This window comes from Pituophis catenifer, unplaced genomic scaffold (genome assembly GCF_029215685.1).
Source record: "Pituophis catenifer annectens isolate HBS135680 unplaced genomic scaffold, rPitCat1.0.hap2 SCAF_6, whole genome shotgun sequence".
NCBI classification, from domain to species: Eukaryota; Metazoa; Chordata; class Lepidosauria; order Squamata; family Colubridae; genus Pituophis; species Pituophis catenifer.
Window position 1 is genome coordinate 35,677,664 of NW_027256886.1, and position 22,295 is coordinate 35,699,958.

Genomic DNA, 22,295 nt, shown 5'->3' on the forward strand with positions numbered 1-22,295 from the left:
GGGAGGCTATTGGTGGTAGCAGGCGGTCCCATAAATAACCAGGTCCTAAGCCATGGAGCGCTCTAAAGGTGATAACCAAAACCTTGAAGTGCGCTCGGAAGACCACCGGGAGCCAGTGCAGCTCGCGCAGGAGAGGTGTTACATGGGAGCGCCATGTCGCTCCCGTCACCACCCGTGCAGCCGCACTCTGCGCCAGTTGGAGCCTCCGAGTGCTCCTCAAGGGGAGCCCCATGTAGAGAGCGTTACAATAGTCCAGACGGGAGGTGAAGAGGGCATGAGTGACTGTGCATAAGGAGTCCCGATCTAGAAAGGGACGCAACTGGCGAATCAGGCGAACCTGATGAAAAATCCTCCCGGTCACGGCCGTCAAGTGCTCTTCTAAAGACAGCCGTGAATCCAGGAGGACACCCAAGTTGCGAGCCCTTTCCGTGGGGGCCAATGATTCGCCCCCAATAGTCAGCGATGGCACCAGCTGACTATATTGGGACGTCGGAAACCACAGCCACTCAGTCTTGGATGGGTTGAGCCTGAGCCTGTTTCTCCCCATCCAGATCCGTACGGCCTCCAGGCACCAGGACATTACTTCAAGGGCATTGTTGGGGTGGTCTGGGGTGGAGATGTACAGCTGGGTGTCGTCAGCGTACTGATGGTACTCCACCCCGAAACCACGGATGATCTCATCCAGCGGCTTTACATAAATGTTGAACAAAAGGGGCGAGAGGACCGATGCTTGTGGCACCCCACATATAAGGGGCCTCGGGGTCGACCTCTGCCCCCCCGTCAACACGGACTGCGACTGGTCGGAAAGGAGGAGAACCACCGTAGTACGGTGCCTCCCACCCGCAACTCTTCCAACCGGTGCAGCATGATACCATGGTCGATGGTATCAAAAGCCGCTGAGAGATCTAACAGGACCAGGACAGAGGAGCACCCCCTGTCCCAAACCCTCCAGAGATCATCCACCAACGCGACCAATGCCGTTTCCGTGCTGTACCCAGGCCTGAAGCCCGACTGGAACGGATCTAGCTACGTTGTAATGTAATAATAACTAATCTTTTTTTGTTTGCCAGTCATCATTACTCTTTATTATAACCATTAACAAACCTTTGGCACAGTTAACTGTCTAGCTTCATTTTAATCTTCGAACCCATTATATCTGTTACTCTTCTTCATAAGCATTTAGGACAGGGCTCTCCAATTTTGGCAACTTTAAGATTTGTGGAGTTCAACTCCCAGAATTCCTCAGCCAGCATGCCTGGCTGAGGTATTCTGGGAGTTGGTCTACAAATTTTAGTTGCCAAGGTTGGAGAACCCTGACTTAGGACACTGTCTGATGCCAATAGCCCTTCTTCCTCTTAAGGAATATTTTTTTTATGAGAGAAAAATATTTTCAGCTTCTTTTAGCTGACTAGCACAAAGGATTACTTGATGTCTATTTGGATATATAAACAGCCAGGGGAAGTTATCATCAAATACAGATTATAGCAAATACATTATCTGACAGGAATATTCAGTATTTTTAAAAGTTCTGAAGTTTTGAGTCCCTTTAAATATCCTTTGCTTTATGTTGCTGATAGGGTTACAACATATACAGTAGTTGCCTGTAAAATCAGTTGACTAATTCCTATAGTTTACCTAAGATCAAGTTTTATCCTCAGTTAAAAAGAAATAACCTAAGGAAAATGTATGTGTAAACTCTGGCCCTTAATTAGCATCAACTTGAAACTTTGCATTCATTCCATAAACAATACCAGTTATCTTTGACTGGGGAGATCTAGGTTCAAGTCTACCCACTGGCATGGAAGACCTGGCAATTGATCAATAACATTCAGCCCAAACTACCATATTAGGTTGTTTGTGGAAAAATTAGAAGAGCAGGTACTTATCTTGAGTTCCTAGGAGAAAGGCAAAACATAAAACTAATGAATAAAGAAGCAAAGTCACATTGTTTTAAAGTTAATTTTATTGGAAGTGGCAGATCCCTCTTGCTGCTTATTTGAATAGCAATAATTGTTACTTTGAGTATTGGAGTCTCTTTTGGGAGCATTCTGGCAATACCATGTGGACTAGCATAAAGTACCTTTTATAAACAGCACAAAGTAGCAGCTTTCTGTTCTCCATTGGTATATTTTTATATTTTGTGTAAATAATTTGGAAAAATAATGGTAAAGAAATTCAATTCAAATTCATGTGTGTGGCTGAAATACAACTGTCCCAGATATTTCTTAAGAGCATTATGTTCCAGCATAATATCTGAATATTATCAACAGAGCATTTTTCAGGGAGGATAAACAGAACTGGAAGATCCACTTCCACCCACAAATGTAATTATTAGGCAGTCACATTTTTCTCAAGTCATCCATGGCACTATCAGATGTTACAGAATTACAAAATGATACTTGAAGACCTCCCACTTCTATTTTTAATACTGCTATAGATCTGCTAACTTCCTACTTAAGAGTTTCAGATTGCTTAGAAAATGATAGGATACCTCCTAAAACTATTCAGGTCCAACATAGAGTAAACAGTTAAAGAGACAGAACAAAGAACACGTTTCAGGAACGTCACTTAGAATATTCTTCACTGGTTGGCACCACACTTTATTTCAATTTAACAGAAAATTTTAGCCACATTTCACAAACAAAGCTCTAAACGTGTAGAAACTTTGAAAGGACTCTGTTGTTTCCTCTAAACTTGTAGGAGTAGTTAATGTCTCTCCTCTTTAATAAGTCCATAATACTTTGCTTGCCAAAATTACTGAATCAGATAAGAGTTGACAGTAATGAATACTGTATAGCAGCAAAAGGCCTTGCCACACTACAAGCATTTTTGTTTTGAGCTATTGTCACTGAAACGTGGCCAAGGGCAGATTACAGCAGCAGACAAGCCTGCCTCACAAAAGGGGCAAGCAGACTGAGGAGGAAAATATCACCTGTATAATTAAACTGAGAAAATCTAAAGAAGATTCTCTTGAGTAACAGCCATCTATTGCTATCTAGCTGACTGGCAAGAGATCATCTATGTGCTTAAGTAAACTTTGCCTCTGGCCAGAGGAGAAACCCACCAGTGTCTCCTTCCTTCTTGGAATGTGTTTGTCTAAGAGTTTTGATTTTCCAGCAGTCAGGATTTTGCTTTGAAACAAGGTCTGACCTGAGCAAAATTGGTTATTGTGTAAAAACCTCCATGAAATGCATTGTAGAAATTACCCTCCCAGTACTGCAAAGTAGTCCATGATCATTTGCTTAACAAATCCCATCATGGGCGCATGACACATACACACATAAAGGCTCTGAAATGACTGGGAATTCATAGCACAATGTTAACATCCAATAGCAGGTAATAATTCAAGATGCAGTTCTTGTGGAGCTGGTGGGGTGGGGGTGGGGGAGTCACCCTTTTCATGAGCAATAAAGAGCAACTCATCAGCGTGCTGAAGACAGGTGGTTCCTACTGTGTGAGAACCTGAGGACGAACAAGAGAAATCTGTCAAGCTTCACCATATTTTATTAAGCCAAAAGGGGGTAATATCACAGGCATGCAAGTTGCACAATGGGGATTCCATTATTTAGGTGAGTAGTCTTTGTGTGATGTACTTTTTCATATGTTCTGTGCCTCAAAATAGTGGAAAGCTGAAATTCAACAGCAAAGATGGGAGAGCTTTGCATGTCACCTGTGACCCTGAAGTCTCAGATGCCTCACCTTCACTTTACAGATATTATATACAGAATTAGTGTACTATGTATACCAGCAGCCCCCAACCTTTCTGGCTACATGGACCAGTGGTGGCGGCGGGGTGAAGGGGATGGTTTCACATATGCAACCTAATACCACACTTGCACAAATGAAGCTTCACGTACTTGCCCGCCGCTTGAGGAGCTCAATTCCCAACAGGCTGTAAACTGAGGGTTGGGGATACCCCTGATGAATACCATAACCTTTCTTCAAATTCAATAACAAACAGATAGAACATTGCTTTGGGGTAAATATTCAAAGTTGTGCATAGCCAAAATTGGTGTGGATTAGTACCAGAATGGATTTTTAGTATTCTGTCCAGAGACAGTTCAAAGGACTAAATTGTAGAAGCTGACTTATACAGGAAGGAATCCACAATCTATAGCACTTACCTAAATATTGTGGGCATAAACAAAAGGTAGCATAAATTAGGAATAGGTAGTTGTTGCTCTTCTGACACTATTAAGTTTGATCAGGCCAACAGCTCTTGCTGATTTTACCTTTGCACTCGTTCCACCATATATGCAATCAGTTTATCTGAGATTCCAGGGCAAGACTCTTCAGCTAAGCTAAAAGCATTTTCAAGTTCTTCCATGGCACCTACATTCCCTCCAGTCTGCTTGTGCTTGTCTTTGAGCTGCCAATAAAATAAAATTAATATTTTGTTTGGAACAGTCACAATATTTGTTTTAAATTTTTATTTTATGTCAGAGATGATAGTATATTTATTTATTTATTTGATTTATTTGATTTATATTGCCGCCTATTCGCCCATGGCGACTCAAGGCGGCTTACAGAATATAAAAAAACACATTTAAAAAACAGTAAAACTCATGAAAAAATCAAATAAATTAGTGTAATAAAATCACCCCTGACCCCCACCTCCCGCCCAGTGACAGCCGATCACACAAGCCATTTAATGGGCTCCATCCCATTCTGGGTTCCCCAGGCCCGCTGGCAGAACCAAATCTTTAGCGCCTTCCGGAAGAGAATTAGGGTGGGGGCCGTTCTAATCTCTGGGGGAATGATGTTCCAGAAAGAGGGAGCCACCACGGAGAAGGCCCTTCTTCTGGGTCCCACCAGGTGTATCTCCCTCGGGGATGGGACCCGCAGCATTCCCTGCCTCCCTGTTCTAATCGGTCGGGTAGATGTGACCGGCAAGAGACGGTCCCCCAGATAACCTGGTCCCAAGCCATGAAGGGCTTTAAAGGTGACAATCAGCACCTTGAATTGCATCTGGAAGCAAATTGGCAGCCAATGCAGCTCCCGCAGGAGAGGTGATATATGTGCATACCAGGGTTTGCACAAAACTGTGCGGGCCGCTGCATTTTGCACCAACTGGAGCTTCTGGTTACTCCATAATAAGAGTCACAATTTTAATATGCAAATTTATTACTCTCCACCTATATGTAAAAGGATGTCATATACAGTCCTCAACTCACAAACTTTTGTTTAGTGACTGTTCATTCATTTAGTGTTTAGTGACAGGCACTGAAAAAAGTGACTTAACAACTGTGTTACTAATTTAAGAACTTCATTTACATTTACATTTACATTTCAGAAAAATGTTTGCTCTGGACAAACTACAGCATAAGAATTTTTCCTTAAGAAATTTCTCCATAAGAAATTGAATAGCTAACTATACAGCAAAACCAAAAGCAAAAAATATCAGTACAAGAGCAATCAGTCTATAAGCAAAAACTTGTTTGGCTGAATATCTTTCCTCTTTGATTATCAGTATGGCTTATGTATCCGTACTTGGTCCTGAAGATATCCTGACCTAAGCCAGTTACCATTTGCTTTGTGCCTCCCACGCAATCAGGATGCAAAACAAAGCAAAGCTGAGCAGATTGTGGGAGAACAGCAATATGTATTACCCCCTCTGGTGGAAGAAAATGCCTCTTGCTAGAAACACACTGAAAAGACGCCAGACTGGCACCAAAGAAGCAGTGAACTGATTTCAAACGGATACTGTGAGGCTATTGCATTGTTACCAACTGCTTATTTTGGTTTTGAGTATTTCTGGCTTGCAAGAAGTATCCTGAGTATGTCATAAATTGAGTATGAGTACTCAATTGAGTATGTCATAACCAAAAGGACCCTGCAGTTCATCTGCATGCTATACCTAACATCTATTAATATTTTTGGCATTGTGAATCACCATAAATACTTGCTATTTAAATATAAAAATGAACCACCACCCCAAAAAAACTATGCATGACCCAATTGTACAGGTAAAAACTACTAGAAGCCTTTATGAATATTGGATTTAGACACCTGTGTAGAACCTGTACTTCCTTTTTCCTTTCAAAAGTCATCTCTTGCTATGCGCTTGCTTTTCAGATTTCTATCCATTTCAGAGATCCTCACCTAGTTATCTAAGCCCTTTACATGTTACAAAGAAGTTTACAGAATTTGGTCGGAATGTGCCAGAGACTCACCTCTCTAAAGACAGGACGGATGAGAGTAGAGAGACACTGGGACCGGGGCTGCCTCTTGATGGGTTCACAAGCCTGGAAAGAGAAAAACCAAGGTTGCCAGCTAGTGTTTCCCTAAGCGAGACCTCCAGACATCATAACAAGAATATTCAAGAACTGGTTCATACATTATGCTAAGCCAGGGTTTGCTTTAATTGTTGTGCCTACATCATGCTACATCAAAATCAACATCTTTATGGCTAATGTAATGACAAACTTTAGTCTGAATGTTTTTGGATTAAATGTTCTATAATCCCTAGCCACTTGGACTGATGGGGGTTGAAATCTGGAGTGCATTAGGTTGCCTATTCACTATCTATTTGCTCTGTCCATAAAAATGCAATATACCGTATTGCCAAGCATCATGAACCTATATTGTTTTGAAAGAAACAAAGAAACAAATATTAACTGCTTTCTATTTTTCCCTACAGACTCTCAGCAGTCCCACTCTAATTCCAGAAAGAGCCTAAGGCTGGAATGACATCCTACCGGCCATTTGAATCTGGTACTAATGCTAAAAATAAAAAAAGCAGTCAAAGCAAATGTTCTAACACTGTTGTCTCAGTATAGAGAAACATTAAAGTTCCCCCAGACCTACTATCAAAGGTTTGGTTCTTCTCAGCTGCAATAAATACCAAACTGACCTTTTGAGACCCAGGATGAGGTATCCCTTTATGCAATTTGTTCAGGGAACTGGGCCGAATAGTTGGAGGAAAAGTCCAGATGGGCCCTTGATCCCTCTCATCTGCATCTCCATCACTAGGAAATAAAATAAAACACACTTCTATTCAAAAAATATATCGAACTGGAAAAATTACTTTACAGATCAAAAATTAGAAAAGAGTTTCCCCAACTGCTCCTATGCCCTCACAATTGGTGTGGTGTATCAGGAGGCTAATATTTGATGTGATACCACATGCACTAATCTTTATGTAGTTCCCAGCATGGAACCAAAGTTGGATATTCATGTATTCCATTTGTCTTCATTTTTTAAAATGGAAGCATCTAGCATTAAAATAATATGTTGTTCCTTACTCACCCACACCCAAAAAGCCACATCAAATATATCCATGTTAAGATCTACAAAAGATTATTTTCCATGCAGCAAAATTTATACTGTTCAGATTCCTCTCGGTAACATCTGTGAGTTATTCTTATCTGGGAACGGAACAGGAGACGGGGAATATACATACATGTCAGAGTCATCTGAGCTGGAGTCCTCACCATGCCCCTCTGATTTCCACCGTTTGTACCGGTCAATGAGTTCCATGAGAAATGATGTTTTCTTTGTGTAACGTGTAATAAATTTGTGCTTTAGCAATTCCTTTGCAGTGGGCCTCTATGCCAAAAAAAAAAAAGAGACAAAACAAGGAGTTTCAGCTAGCAGAAGCCCAAATAAGAAGATGGACATCACTTTTGGCTTTCTGGAGAGCATTTTGGTTTAGAAAACGACTCAGGCAGACTTACTTTTAATTAATCTTACATCCACATTTCCTCCAGAAGGTCAGAGCAGTGTACACAACATTTTCCATCAACAATGTTGTAAAGTAGATTGGATTGAAAAGCTGATAGCATGACTGGCCCAAAGTTACCACAATCTTCTGTGGAGGGTAAACCAGAACTCGAGTCTCCTCTAGTTCCTTAGCTCCAAAGGTCAAAGTATCACATTCTTTTAATAGCTTTTGCCAGATATTCTGATGCATTACTCTGTAGGCTCTGCTTATGAAGACAAGCAAAAGAAAAAAAAAAAACCACTTACAAATCTTGGGTCCTTGTTAAGGCAGGCTTCCACAAATTCCTTAAAGGGCTTACTGTGGTGCCCTTCTAATGTTGGAGGGTTGTTCTTGGGAATCAGGAAGAGAACCCTCATTGGATGCAGGTCAGAATTTGGAGGCTCTCCTTTTGCCAATTCAATAGCAGTAATGCCAAGGGACCAAATATCTGCCTGGAAGAAAAACAAAAGGGTACAAATTCAGAATATTCCACCTTAATTTGCCTATGGAAGCCAAGATTGTGTGGTCATAGGCTTTGATTCCCATTTCCAGAACACAATAGTTCAATTCACATTCCATAATGATCCTGTCTGTGTGTGTGTTTGTATATGTGGGTAGAAGCAAAGCTAGTTAGTATGCTCAAACATTACTGTGGGCGAAGGATGTGGATATAACATACTGTAAACTTTTTATTTTTTCTACATAGGGCAATTCCCTGATGAGATAATACATCGATGGTCTTTTTACTTCTAGTTGCTCCTCTCAGCTCACCTTGAAGTCATAGGCTGACTGCTTGATGACTTCTGGTGCCATCCAAAAAGGAGTCCCAACAAAGGTGTTTCTCTTGATTTGAGTGTCTGTCAGTTGGCCAGCCACACCAAAGTCAGCTAGTTTCACATCCCCTTGCTCCGAAAGTAACACATTGGCAGCTGTTTATACAAAAAGTTATACAAGTAACTTAATCAAAGGGGGGTTATCTCTCTTGTGGAAAGATAGTAATTTTTGAAGGTTTGGTATACAGTTTTCAGTCAATTTTCAAGATAGAGAAGAAGAGAAATAGTTATTTGAAGAACTGTAGCAAGAAAACAAAAGACAGCCAGAAATTTGGTTCAGTCCTTAAGTCTATTTCTCAGTCTACTTCCTTAGATGTTCAAAAGCCAGACAATGGAATATTATAATTGTCCTATCTGAAACATTTAATTCTGTTTTTCATTCTTTCTACTTTCCATATTTATATCTTTCCTTTCTATAGTCTATTGGAAAAGCCACTATAATTATCCTAAATGTATCCTATATTCTAGTTTTTAAAAAATCACTATCCAGAAGTACTATACTGAATGTAATTTGAAAGTAACTGCACAGTTTATACACATAGCTTAAATTTCATCAAAACCATCCTTTTATGAAAGGGAGTCAATTGTTTCTATACTATTCTGACTATAGCAAACGGATTCAAAATTGTAATAACTTTTTTTTTTCCAAAAATTTTTTGGCAGACGGGGTTTTCGCGGGGCTCCAAAGAGCCCGCTAATTCCCCGTCTGTATCCTCGTGGCGCCAACTGGAAGTCCCAAAACTGTTTGTTTGTTTTATTGTTTGTTTGTTTGTTTGTTTTATTAGATTTATATACCGCCCTACTCCCGAAGGACTCAGGGCGGTGAACAGGCACAAAATAAAATACATAAATACAAAATTTAAAAGCGGAAATAAAACCAGATTAAACAATTTAGCCCGAGACAAATTTAAAACATCCTAATAATTTAAAAACAGATTTAAAATTTTTAATTTAAAAGAAAAGGGGAAAAAGGTTAGGCCAGACCAGCTTGCTGGAATAGGAAGATCTTAAGAGCGGGGTGGAAAGTACGCAGATCCGTATCTCCGGAAGGAGCTCGTTCCAGATAGTGGGTGCCCCCACAGAGAAGGCCCTCCCTCCTGGGGGCCGCCAGTCGACACTGTTGGGCCGACGGCACCTGGAGGAGCCCCTCTCTATGACAGCGTACCGGCCGGTGGGAGGCTATTTGTGGCAGTAGGCGGTCCCGTAAGTAGCCAGGTCCTAAGCCATGGAGCACTCTAAAGGTGGTAACCAAAACCTTGAAGCGCACCCGGAAGACCACCGGGAGCCAGTGCAGCTCACGCAGGAGAGGTGTTACATGGGAGCGCCATGTCGCTCCCATCACCACCCGTGCGGCCGCATTCTATGCCAGTTGGAGCCTCCGGGTGCTCCTCAAGGGGAACCCCATGTAGAGAGCGTTGCAATAGTCCAGGCGGGAAATGACGAGAGCATGAGTGACTGTGTGTAAGTAGTCCCGATCCAGAAAGGGACGCAACTGGTGAATCAGGCGAACCTGATGAAAAACCCTCCCGGTCATGGCCGTCAAATGCTCTTCTAAAGACAGCCGTGAATCCAGGAGGACGCCCAAGTTGCGAGCCCTCTCCGTGGGGGCCAGCGATTCGCCCCAAATAGTCAGCGATGGCATCAACTGACTATATCGGGACATCGGAAACCACAGCCACTCGGTCTTGGATGGGTTGAGCCTGAGCCTGTTTCTCCCCATCCAGATCCGCACGGCCTCCAGACACTGGGACATCACTTCAAGGGCATCGTTGGGGTGGTCCGGGGTGGAGATGTACAGCTGTACATCTCCACCCCGGTTATTAATTAAATTAAGTTATTAATTGTAATAACTTTTATGCTGATTTCAAATGATTTCCATTTCTGGCAGAAGATACAGAACAATTAAAACTCGGACCAAACATCTTTTGAATAGTTTTTTATCCCAGAGCTATAATTGCACTCAAAAATGAACTAAAGGGCACCAACAGTGAGCCTGGTCTGCTGTGTGGATAATAATAATAATAATAATAATAATAATAATAATAATAATAATAATAATAATAATAATAATAATAATAATAATAATAATAATTTTATTTCTATACTGCCCTTCTCCCGAAGGACTCAGGGCGGTGTACAGCCAATTTAAAAACACAGGACACAACAATGATTAAAAATTAAAATAATTAAATAAATTTGGCCGATTTAAAACCCCAAAAATTAAAATACCCTAATTTAAAATTATTATATTGATAGCCCTGCCTGGCGGAACAACAGGGTCTTCAGTGCGCAGCGAAACACCCGGAGGTCGGAGATCTTACATATTTCCGGGGGCAGTTCATTCCACAGGGCTGGGGCTCCCACAGAGAAGGCCCTCCCCCTGGGTGTCGCCAGCCGACATAACTTGGCTGATGGCACCCTGAGGAGACCCTCTCTGTGGGAACGGACTGGTCGGTGGGAGGCTATTGGTGGCAGAAGACGGTCTCGAAGGTACCCGGGTCCTATGCCATGGAGCACTTTAAAGGTGGTAACCAACACCTTGAATCGCACCCGGAAGACCACTGGGAGCCAGTGCAGCTCGCGCAGGAGGGGTGTCACACAGGCACAACGAGTTGCGCCCATAACCACCCACGCAGCCGCATTCTGGACCAGTTGGAGCCTCCGGGTGCTCTTCAAGGGGAGCCCCATGTAGAGAGCATTACAATAGTCCAGCCGGGAGGTGACAAGGGCATGAGTGACCGTGCGCAAGGCGTCCCGGTCCAGAAAGGGCTGCAACTGGCAGATCAGGCGAACCTGATAAAAGGCCCCCCTGGCCACGGCCGTCATATGCTCTTCTAAAGATAGCCGTGCGTCCAGGAGGACACCCAGATTGCGAGCCCTCTCTGTGGGGGGCAAAGATTCACCCCCAATAGTCAGCGATGGCACCTGCTGACTATATCGGGACGCCGGCAGCCACAGCCACTCAGTCTTGGACGGGTTGAGTCTGAGCCTGTTCCTCCCCATCCAGACCCGCACGGCCTCCAGGCAGCGAGACATCACATCAAGGGCATCGTTGGAGTGGTCTGGGGTGGAGATGTACAGCTGAGTATCATCAGCGTACAGATGACACTTCACCCCAAAAACCACGGATGATCTCACCCAGCGGCTTCACATAAATGTTGAACAGAAGAGGCGAGAGGACCGACCCTTGTGGCACTCCCCATGCGAGACGCCTCGAGGTCGACCTCTGCCCCCCTGCCAACACGAACTGCGAGCGGTCGGAGAAGAAGGAGGAGAACCACCGCAGAACGGTGCCCCCTATTCCTAACCCTCTCAACCGCTGCAGCATGATACCATGGTCGATGGTATCAAAAGCCGCTGAGAGATCTAATAGGACTAGGACAGAGGAGCAACCCCTGTCCCGAGCCCTCCAGAGATCATCCACCAACGCAACCAATGCCGTTTCTGTGCTGTGCCCCTGCCTGAAGCCCGACTGGTACGGGTCTAGATAGATAGCTTCATCCAGGTGCCCGGGCAGTTGTCGTGCCACCACACTCTCAGCAACCTTCGCCACAAAACGAAGGTTGGAGACCGGACGGTAGTTAGCTAATTCAGCCGGGTCCAGGGAAGGCTTCTTGAGGAGGGGCCTCACCACCGCCTCTTTCAAGGCGGCGGGAAACGCACCCTCACTCAGAGAAGCAGTTATAATCCCCTGGAGCCAGCCTTGTGTAACCTCCCGGGAGGCCAGTACCAACCAGGAGGGACACGGGTCCAATAAACATGTGGCGGCACTAATCCTACCCAGAACCCTGTCCACATCCTCGGGAGCCACAGGATCAAACTCCTCCCAGGTAATATTCTCAAGACCTACCCTCGTCTCCTCCCCCGGACTCACCCAGTCGGAGTCCAAGCCTTCCCGAATCCGAGCGACTTTATCATGCAGGAATTGCACAAAATTCTCAGCTCGACCCTGCAAGGGATCTTCCCGCACTCCCCCCCGAAGAAGGGAGTGGGTCACCCTAAACAGGGCGGCCGGGCGGTTCTCTGCAGATGCGATAAGAGCGGAAAAATGATTAGATTTTGCTGCTTTTATCGCCACTAGGTAGGTCTTGATATAAGACCTCACCTGTGTCCGGTCGGAATCAGAATGACTAGTCCTCCAAATGCTCTCTAGGTGTCTTTTCCGATGCTTCATCTCTCTCAGCTCCTCAGAGAACCAAGGAGCCAATTGAGATCGGCATCGGGTCAGAGGCGGCAAAGGCACGACACGATCCAAAGCTCCGGCGGCCGCACTCTCCCAGGCGGCCACCAGCTCTTCAGTCGAGTCGTGTGTCAGATGCTTGGGTGATTTAGGGGTGGGGAATTTTTGTGGATGCGGGTGTGTCTGGGGATTATCATGTGTTATGTGAATTTCGTTGTATGTATATACTGTGTATATACGAACAATCACAATAAACTTTATATAGTTATATATTATTATACATTACAAGCACAGTGCTTTGGCAGAGTAAAATATGATTTCTGTTTCATAATCCCCTTTTCCCATTCATCCCCTCTTCTCATTTTCAAAATCATGAAAAAAAAATTCCTTCTTAAAAAAAAAGAAATAATCTTCATTAATATGCTATATAGATTTATGTGGGCATCCAGACTCCTTAGTTTAATGCATGATTACAGGAAAATATATATTTAGCTAGATTTTTCTTCCTAGGATATTAGTGCAAACAAGCAACAAACATTGATTCATTGATCTCAGTAAAGGACTGCCAGGAATGAACACAATGTGTAGTCTGTGTGCCTTACCTTTGATGTCTCTGTGGATTTTCCTCTCAGAGTGAAGGTAGTCCAGACCTTTCAGAATTTCTCGCAGAATTGTGGCAATGTAGGTCTCTTCCAAAGGACCAGGCTTGAGCTGAAAGACAAGGGCAGTAATATGTCCATGAAATATATAAAATGACTTTGGCTACTAAGATTTTTCAAAACATATGAATCTGTGCAATGGCCTTCTAGCCACCAGCTCATGAGGAGAATTAATTTAATTTAATTTAATTAATTCAATTTATATGCCGCCCCTCTCCGAAGACTCAGGGTGGCTCACAATACATTTTTAAAAATCATTATAAAAAACCATTTAAAAATTAAAAACATTAAAAACTCCCAAATTTGAGAAGCCCCAAATTGCACACTAACTTTGGCAAGGAAAGTGTATCCCCATCAAGTATCAAAAATGAATATCATCAGATCCTAGGTAGCCAAAAACCCAAAGCCATTCCTTGCTAGGATTGAATTGGAGCTTGTTCTTAGGCATCCAGACCCTCAGAACCTCCATGCACTGGGTCAGCATCTCAACAGCATCACCTGACCAGCTAGGTTGGAGATGTATTATCGGCATACTGATGATACCATACTCTATGAACACAAATGATCTTGCACAGCAATTTAATGTAGATATTAAAAAGGAGGAGCGAAAAACCTGAACCCTAAGATATCACATATTGTAGGAATCTAGGTTGGACACACACACACCCAAAAATTGTAAATGGCTATGAGAGAAAGAGAAGCACTACAAAACAGTATTTCCAATTCCCAATCCTTGAAGCCAGTCTAGAAGGATACCATAGTTGATATTGAAAACTGCCCGGTGATCCAGAAGGGTCAGGACAGTTATACCATCTCCATCCAAAACCCCCCAGAGGTCACTCAAGTGGGATCAATGCCGCCTCAATGCTACCTTGGCCTAAACCGAAACTGAAAAGGATCCACATAATCCACTTCATCCAAGGCCAGAATAGTAAATCTGTTGACTGGGTGGAGCCAAATACCAGTTTGGTTAGCTAGATGGTCATAACTGATTATATGAAATCTTGAGCTGCTACTGAGGTGGTAAATTCTGGTAAGGTAGTAAACAAAACAAAAAAGATACTTACTAGATCCAGAGCTGAACCACCTCCCAAATATTCCATGATTATCCACAGTTTGGTGCCCTGTAGATTAAACCAAGCAGATGTGACAATAGTATTATCACAATGTTTAGTTAAATCCATGTACTTTCTTATTAGAAATATTACCAGACAAAACAGGCTATCCTTCATCTCTTATGTAGTTTCTTAATACCAGAATAAGATCTAGCTGTCTCACTGACCTTTATAACACATTCATGGTGACATTATTTTTTATAGCTTAAGAAATTATATAAACAGTACCATAATAACCAGTTTCATACAAGAATGTTATCATAAGGAAATACAAGGACAACTTTATCTTTGCTGCACAAAAATTGAAATGGTCATAGCAGTCCTTCAGGCAAAAGATTAACATTTCAGAAGCAAAGTTCATCCACCATAATCAAGCACCTTCAATTAACAAATGACAACATTTTTACAAACTCAGTAAAATTATTAAGAAAGTCTAATTTAGAATCAGTAAATTTAGGGATGTATTACTGCATGTATTACTCTTTCACTCCATTGATTGCTTAGACTGAATTTCATTCAAATTATTAGCTCTCTGGAAGATTAAATATTGATCATGAATATTTTTATTTCAACAATAACAGAGAAAGAACTTTGAAGGAAAATCTTCCCCTGCTCACTGGCATTTGTCCACTCGTACCAGTGTCTTTACCACAAAATTTTGTGCTGCGATTTGAAATATAAACAATTCTTGGAAAAAACAGGACTTATCTAAAAAAATAAGCCATTTTACTGTGCTTGGAGACAGAAGATTTGTACATTAGTTGGTTTTTGTTTCCCTTTCCTTCAATAATATAGATAAATTGCAAAATTATCAGCTTGCAACAAAAGCATTGCAATCCAGATTACTTTTCTAGCTTCAGTTACCTTCAAGTAGGAGCCATAGTATCGGGTGATATATGGACTATCACACTGACTAAGAACTGTTATCTCCTGCTGAATGTCTTCAATTTCATCCTCTGCCTCTTCCAAGTCAATTATTTTGATAGCTACTACCTCCTTGGTACGGTTGTCAATTCCTTTGTACACTTCCCCAAATGATCCTTTACCAATCCTCTCCAGCTTAGTGAACAGTTCCTCTGGATCAACCCGAGAGTGCTAAGTTTTATAAAAAACATTGGGGAAATGAAGAAGATAAGAGGTGAGAGGGAAAGACAACACATTAAGACAAACTATTCAGAACTCTAAAACAAAGAAATACAAAGGGTAGTTATTATTATTAGCTAGTATAACAATTCTAAGTGGACCATCCATAGGAGGCTCGCTATAGTACAGTGACAATAGTGGCTCCCTATTAGAACAGAAAAAGAATATATGTGAAGATCAATGAATACCAAAAACTATATTTTAACTTAACATTTATATTTTCTAAGGGCGGTCATGACAGTCAATTTCACCAAAAATAAAATGGCACTTTGACTACCATCAGATGTAAAAAAAAGGAAATAAGTAGACCAAGAAAGTTACATCATAATAAATTGAAAGACTTTTGTGTGTTGCAAGAATCTATATTTAATTTTATTACACACACACATCAATAGTGTGTCAATGTATAGTAGTCAATAAATGAATGATTAACTATATTCATAAATGTGAAAAGAAAAACTGTATGGTCTCAATAGAACAAACCTTTAATTATTTTCCCCTCTTTTGCATGTCATGAGTTCTATGATTTAGTATAGCATATCCTTCCCCAATTTAGTGCCCCTTCAGTTATGTTGAAAATGCAAATCCTAAAAGTTACTCTGAAACAAGCCTTGAATTTGCACAGTCTTCTTTGCATTCCATGCTGGAGATTGCCAGAGGAATCTATTTTACATTTCCTGAATCTTTGGCTTATTGCTGTCAATAGCCAAAAGCCCACATATGAAAACATCAAATTCAGGAGAATTTTAAAAAAAATAATTTTAATCTTACTGGTATAATATAGTTTATAGCCATATCATATTTCGATGAAGACCAAACATCTCATCAATTTAAAGAATAGGAATAGGAAGACTACAATATGAATACTTTCTCCAATAGTTTTGTAGTAAAGCAAAACATTTGCTTTCTCTCTTAGTTGTGTTTATTTCATTTTAGACTGATTTCATAAAGTGGCAATAATTGGCTGATTAGTTTATAAACTAATTTGAGTACATGGAATTCCGAAGTATAAACTAGACTGGGAAATTGAAAACTATCTTGAAAAAAGGCAAGCATAATGGGACTATGAAGTCACCAGTTCAACTCAGAATCTTTACTTTTTTTTCTCTTCAAAATAAGCCAGTGAGCCAATTCATGCATAGTGATAAAGCATGAATTTGGAATCGCAATGAAGTAGTCCAAACCAAGGAAACCAGGTTACTTAGTGTGATATGTGAACCAGTAATGTGATTAATTCAGAAGACTGGCTTAGCAGAATGCCAATGAATCAGGTAAGACTATCTAATACATGCATTTAAAAAGACAGCAATAAGCGGACCAACCAAACATAAGATTTAGGTAAAAGATTAAATATGGATTTAGAAACTGAACTGGTAAATCAGTGTTAGGTTTGCAAATAAAAGTGGTAACACAAATCTCTCAAAATAGGAGTAACTCAGTATATTTTTCTAAGGTTAACTTATTCAGCATGGATTTACGTTTTTCCTACATAATGTACCTAAAGGGGAAAAAAATAATACTATATAAGAAGACCATCTGGAAATTGAGTCATGGCAACTGGACTTCTTTTCTTTTTGGTTTGAAACATTTCGCTGCTTATCCAATAGTTTCTTCAGTCTGAGCTCAAACTCTACCTGGATGACTGAGACTCTTCATTGACATATGTAAGAAGAGTATCTGGCTGTAAATATCTTAATTTTGTTCAACTTGTAACATCTCCTTAGAATTTCAGAGTTCTATTTATACTGGAGCTATTTAGATAAGAGATTATATTAATTTAACATTCTAGAAAGAGTCTCTACTGAGATAACCTTTCATGGTTTACTTTGTAAATTCATAGAACACCACTGTGAATAGCAAACTATATAATCATTATATATAATATTAAAATTAATAGAGGTAAAAGGATATATCTATTCTGCCTTTATTATTTTTATAAACAACTCAAGGCAACAAATATACCTAATACTCCTTCCTCTTCCTATTTTCCCATCACAACAATTCTGTGAGGTTAAGTTAAGCTGAGAGAGAGTGACTGGCCTAAAGTTATCCACTTTGCATGCCTAAAATGGGATTAGATCTCAGTTTCCTGGTTTATATTCTGGTTCCTTAACCACTAGACACAAGTGGCATTTGTTAATATATCAGGGTTTTTGTGATGCAGTCTTGGATAAATGTCTCTTCTATCCTGGAGATTAATTGCTCTTATATATCATCAAATTTGCTGTACCCTTTCATCAAAGTTTCGTCTACCTTGAAAATTAATGATAAAGGCTTGAAGTACTGAATAAAACTTGAAATTGTTCATTTCTATTCTCAGTGATTTTGAAAGAAGGTCAATTTTAGATGTTATCCAAAAAGAAAGTGTGCAAGATCTACTATAAAAGAATCTCAGCTTAAAATATTCTTATGAGTTGAAATAATGAAGTAAAGTAATTAATGGAGTTATGCTTGTGAAAATAATTTTAAATGCTGCAGAATTCAATTTTAACTTTTAACAAGATTTCCAGAGCTATTTTCATCTGATCTTTTGCGGTTCCTGTAAGTATAACAGTAACAGTGGGAATATCATAAAAATGGGAAGATATTTAACAGCCCATGTAGATCTCTTGCAGGCTGACCAACATCAAAAGAATAGGTACATTCTATGTCTATTTTGTGAAAGAACCTCATTCCAGAAATGGCTGTTCCATATAGGCAGCAGAAAGCACACGAATATGGATGGATGAGTATCAATTATTTTCCTAAGAATTGGCAATAGACTACATTATTAAAATAGTAATAATAATCCATAGCTATCCATAATTATTAAGTATTAATGCATGTTCGAAGATTAAGCCAGCAAACTTTCATATATACTGATGCTGTAGTTATCCTCTCACAGTGCCTGGAGGCTGTGGATGGAGGACAACTGGCTTCAGCTGAACCCTGGTAAGACCGAGTGCGGCTGTGGAGATGTAAACATCTCCGGATGTTTATCATCTTTAGTTCTGGATGGAGTTGACTACCCAGACAGATTTGGTGCACAATCTGAGGGTTCTCCTAAACTCCTGATTCCTGCTCAAAGAGCAGGTGACAGTCATGGTTAGGAGAGCCTTTGCGCAACTTCAAGTTGTGTACAAGTTGCGCTTTTTCCTGGATTGTGAGGTCCTGCGTACAGTAATTCATGTCCTGGTCATCTACTGGTTGGTTTATTGCAATGCCCTCTATATGGAGCAATCCTTGAAGAGTATTCAGAAGTTACAACCCATACACTGACAGTTCTGGAGGGCCCTCAGCTGGCACATGTGACATTTTTCATTTTTATTTTATTATATAAAATACAAAGAAGAGAAGAAAAAATAGGAAATTAAGGGAAGGAAAGGGAGTGGGGAAAGGGGTGTGTGAGATACAAGTGGAAAGAAAAAAGAAAGAAAAGGGGGAATTGACTTCCAACTCTTCTTAGCACAGTAGCACAGTACAAGATAAATACACTCCAATCTCAACTTTTTGCTTTTACACATTAATATATAACTAGCCATTCCTATAACATCAAATCTTTCTAATCAACAAAACCAAGGTCAAGATATCATTTTTTTTCTTCACAAGCAGAAATTCCAGAAGTGATAATCAAATAAGACCATATTTTCTTTATTGAATAAAATAATCAATTTAACCATTCCTGCTTTATCTTCCTTGCTATAGAAAAATGTGTATTTCAATTTGCACTTAATAATCTTTGTGAACTGTCACCATTTTTATTTACAAAATTTATTGTATTCTTTCAAATTCTTTGACCTTACAGCTTGCTGTTATACGAGCTGTACTAGTTGTACTAGTTGTACTACTAGCTGTACTAGTTGTACTAGCTGTACTACAATTCAAGGTGTTGGTTATTACCTATAAAGCCCCTTATGGCATGGCGCCAGGATATCTGTGGAATAGATTCGTGAGATTCAGGAGAAGAGCCTTTTCTATTGGAATATTCTTCCATTGGAAGTGAGGGTTCACCCCCATAGTCCTGGTCTTCCAGACGAGTTTGAAAACTTGGCTCTGCCATTTGACCTGGGTGTCTGGCGGAGCCCACCTATGTTGAGGGTGGCTGACCAGGTAGAGAAAACCCAGATTGCCCATTGCCTTGGTTTTCAGCTTTTCTGTTTAATTCCTTTAATTTTAATTGACTTGTAGGACTTTTTTTATCACATTGTAAGCCCACCCACCCACCCCCCGATTTACTGTATCAGTGAAATGGGCAGGATAAAAAATTAATAAATGAATATATATAAATTCATATATTAATTAATATTTTGCTTTTATGCAATTTGTATATTTAAGATGCAAGGAAGAGACCAGTCAGCTCCTCTACAGATGTTTTTCTAGAATTAACTAAAATAATAGGAAGTGTGCAAGCATTCAAGTTCAGAACAACATGACTAGAAACGCTTTCCAACTCTTGGACAAGATGCAAGCAACTTTTCATACAATGACACAAAATCCATTCATACTCTCAAAAAGCAAGCCTCACACTTGATTTCTGCATTCAACTATCAATTATCAGCATATTAGAAATATAAGTAGAATATATGAAAAGAAATATAAAAAGAAAAAAATGTATGGGGGAAGAGACAGAGAACAAGATAGAAAGTCAGCCAATCCCTCATAAATTTAGGACCAATTGTGAAAAACTGGAACATATAAAGATATACACAGCATAAAAGCATCTAGCAAAATGGTAAAATAAAGTATTCAGGGAAACTGGCTTGGTTCACATAACATGGTAAACTGAATCATGAAAACTGATGCCACCTTGGACTTTTGCAACAATGAATGTCAGACTGTAATGTAAAGTGGCCACATGCAGAAATTTGTTTAGATATTTCAACTTCATCTAAACTGATTGAGAAATAGCCTCAAGTTCTCACTCACCTGATTGGCAAATTCCCTCAGATGAGCCATGACTGAAGACTGGCACCACACCCATATACCAATTCTTGCACAGCAATAAAAAAATATGTTACCTTCTATTGATCATTTAGCTACAAACAGAGGAAAAAAAGTGCAGCCAATTAATGTGGTATGACACAGACATGCTCACATTTTAACAGACTCGGGAACAATAACAATTTCAACAAGGAATCTACTCTAATATCTGAATCATCTCAGAATAGGCAACTCAGAACCTGTTATTCTCTCTTAGTCTATCAATTCACAAGTGTGCAAGGAGTTGGGAAAAGTTCAACTCTACTCAGATATACTATCCAGAATACTTTGGAAAAGAATGGGGGGTGAACACCTGCTTGTTTAATAAATAAGAACGAAGCTCTCTTTCTTAGTAACAGTATGATAACGCACAGATTTAACAGTGGGGCTTTGAAAAGGGAGACAACTCTTGTCATCAGGATTTCAGCTGAAAGCACAGTATGAAGTTTAACTTCATGATTAAGCCCAGCGTGAATTATTTCCGAAACCATCCGCTCTTATGGGTGTTGAGATACCAATTACGTTGGATAATGGGAACGGTAAGCCAAGAGATACAGAAGAAAGCAGATCCGGGGATGGTTAATTACAGAAAATCAAACCAAACCGTAAAGATACATAGACGCTTTTCCAGCGCGGGACAAAACGACCCCTCTCTTATTCCCCCGTCCAGGTTTATTAAGCACGACGGGGCTGCACAAAAGGGGAACCTTAGGGTGAACTGCAACGAGACAGCAAAAAACCATCTAAAAAGAAACGCCTTTCCTACCACCTGTGTTAAAAAAAAAAAAGCCTAGCGGGGTGGAGATTAATTCGGAGCAGAATCCCGGTGGGTGATTTCCACCAGGTATCTCCAGATGTGCAGTCAACCCGAGATGGATAAAGGCCAAAATCTTCCCTGCCCTACGGCTGCCCCCAGAGAGAAAAGCTTCTAGATACACCTTGCCATGGCAACGGCTGCAGCGGCCAGCCCTGCTCCCAAACAACTTGTCCCGCCTCTGTCACCGGGCGCGCCCGAAGCCCTTCGCCTCACCTGCATCCCGAGGGTCTCTCCAGCCCAGCTGCCCCATTGTATCTTAGCGCGCGCCAATCCAGCCTAGCGGACTCGGGGTTAGTAACTGCAGGGGAGGCAGGGAGCGAAACGAAAAAACAAACATGCGCAGGAATCCGACTCGCCGCGGAGTCTACTGGGAAGATTAGTTTTTGGGCCAAGCGACTTGCTAGAAAAAGGTAGGAACGGAGACTGCAAAGACTATGATACATTTCAGGAGGGGCAGGGCAGGAAACTCGGAAAGCGAGGATTTCTGGGAAAGGTAGTTTATCAGGCTTCGTTTTCGGCTCTCAGGAAGAAAGAAAGAAAGAAAGGCTGAAGTTCCTACTGTTTGCGAAGCTTTGATTCCTTCTGGTGGCCGAATTGAGCGGTACAATTTTTGCATAAAGCGAAATGTCACACGAACTCCTCTGCTAAGCCGATGTTTAGCATCCCTTTAAGAAGGAGCAGAAATGTTCCCAAAGCAGTTAAAAATTACGTTTGTTTGTATTGCAAGGTAAAAATCTCAGATGATCTCTTTCAAAGCGAAGCAATCATTTAAGTGTAATCATTTAAATTTGTATTTTATTTTCATCCATTTTTTATACTTCATTGACTTATGCAGAAACATATTTCAAGCAAGTTGTAGAACTATACAAACTAGATAGTTAATAAGA

General features: G+C 40.7%; 1 protein-coding gene across 1 annotated transcript; it reads right to left on the minus strand.

The window, feature by feature from the left end:
* Positions 1-1,979: 1,979 nt before the first annotated feature.
* STK25 (serine/threonine kinase 25) lies at positions 1,980-21,707 on the minus strand. Its single transcript, XM_070946423.1, has 12 exons — positions 21,622-21,707; positions 20,538-20,647; positions 15,354-15,584; positions 14,442-14,498; positions 13,318-13,426; positions 8,474-8,631; positions 7,969-8,154; positions 7,403-7,548; positions 6,854-6,968; positions 6,174-6,245; positions 4,233-4,369; positions 1,980-3,462 (listed from the first exon to the last, which is right to left on the minus strand). The coding sequence occupies exons 2-12, from the start codon at positions 20,565-20,567 to the stop codon at positions 3,423-3,425; spliced, it is 1,281 nt and encodes a 426-aa protein (XP_070802524.1). The 5' UTR covers positions 20,568-20,647; positions 21,622-21,707; the 3' UTR covers positions 1,980-3,422.
* Between the last annotated feature and the right edge of the window lie 588 nt (positions 21,708-22,295).

What these genes read in the sequence shown, in the direction of transcription:
- STK25 (XM_070946423.1), bottom strand. Translation starts at nt 20,567, where the DNA reads ATGGCTCATCTGAGGGAATTTGCCAATCAG. An exon ending in GTGGTTCAGCTCTGGATCTA is followed by an intron (nt 13,427 to 14,441) that starts GTAAGTATCTTT and finishes CTTGTCTTTCAG; the next exon opens with CTCAAGCCTGGTCCTTTGGA. An exon ending in TCCGTCCTGTCTTTAGAGAG is followed by an intron (nt 4,370 to 6,173) that starts GTGAGTCTCTGG and finishes TTTTATTGGCAG; the next exon opens with CTCAAAGACAAGCACAAGCA.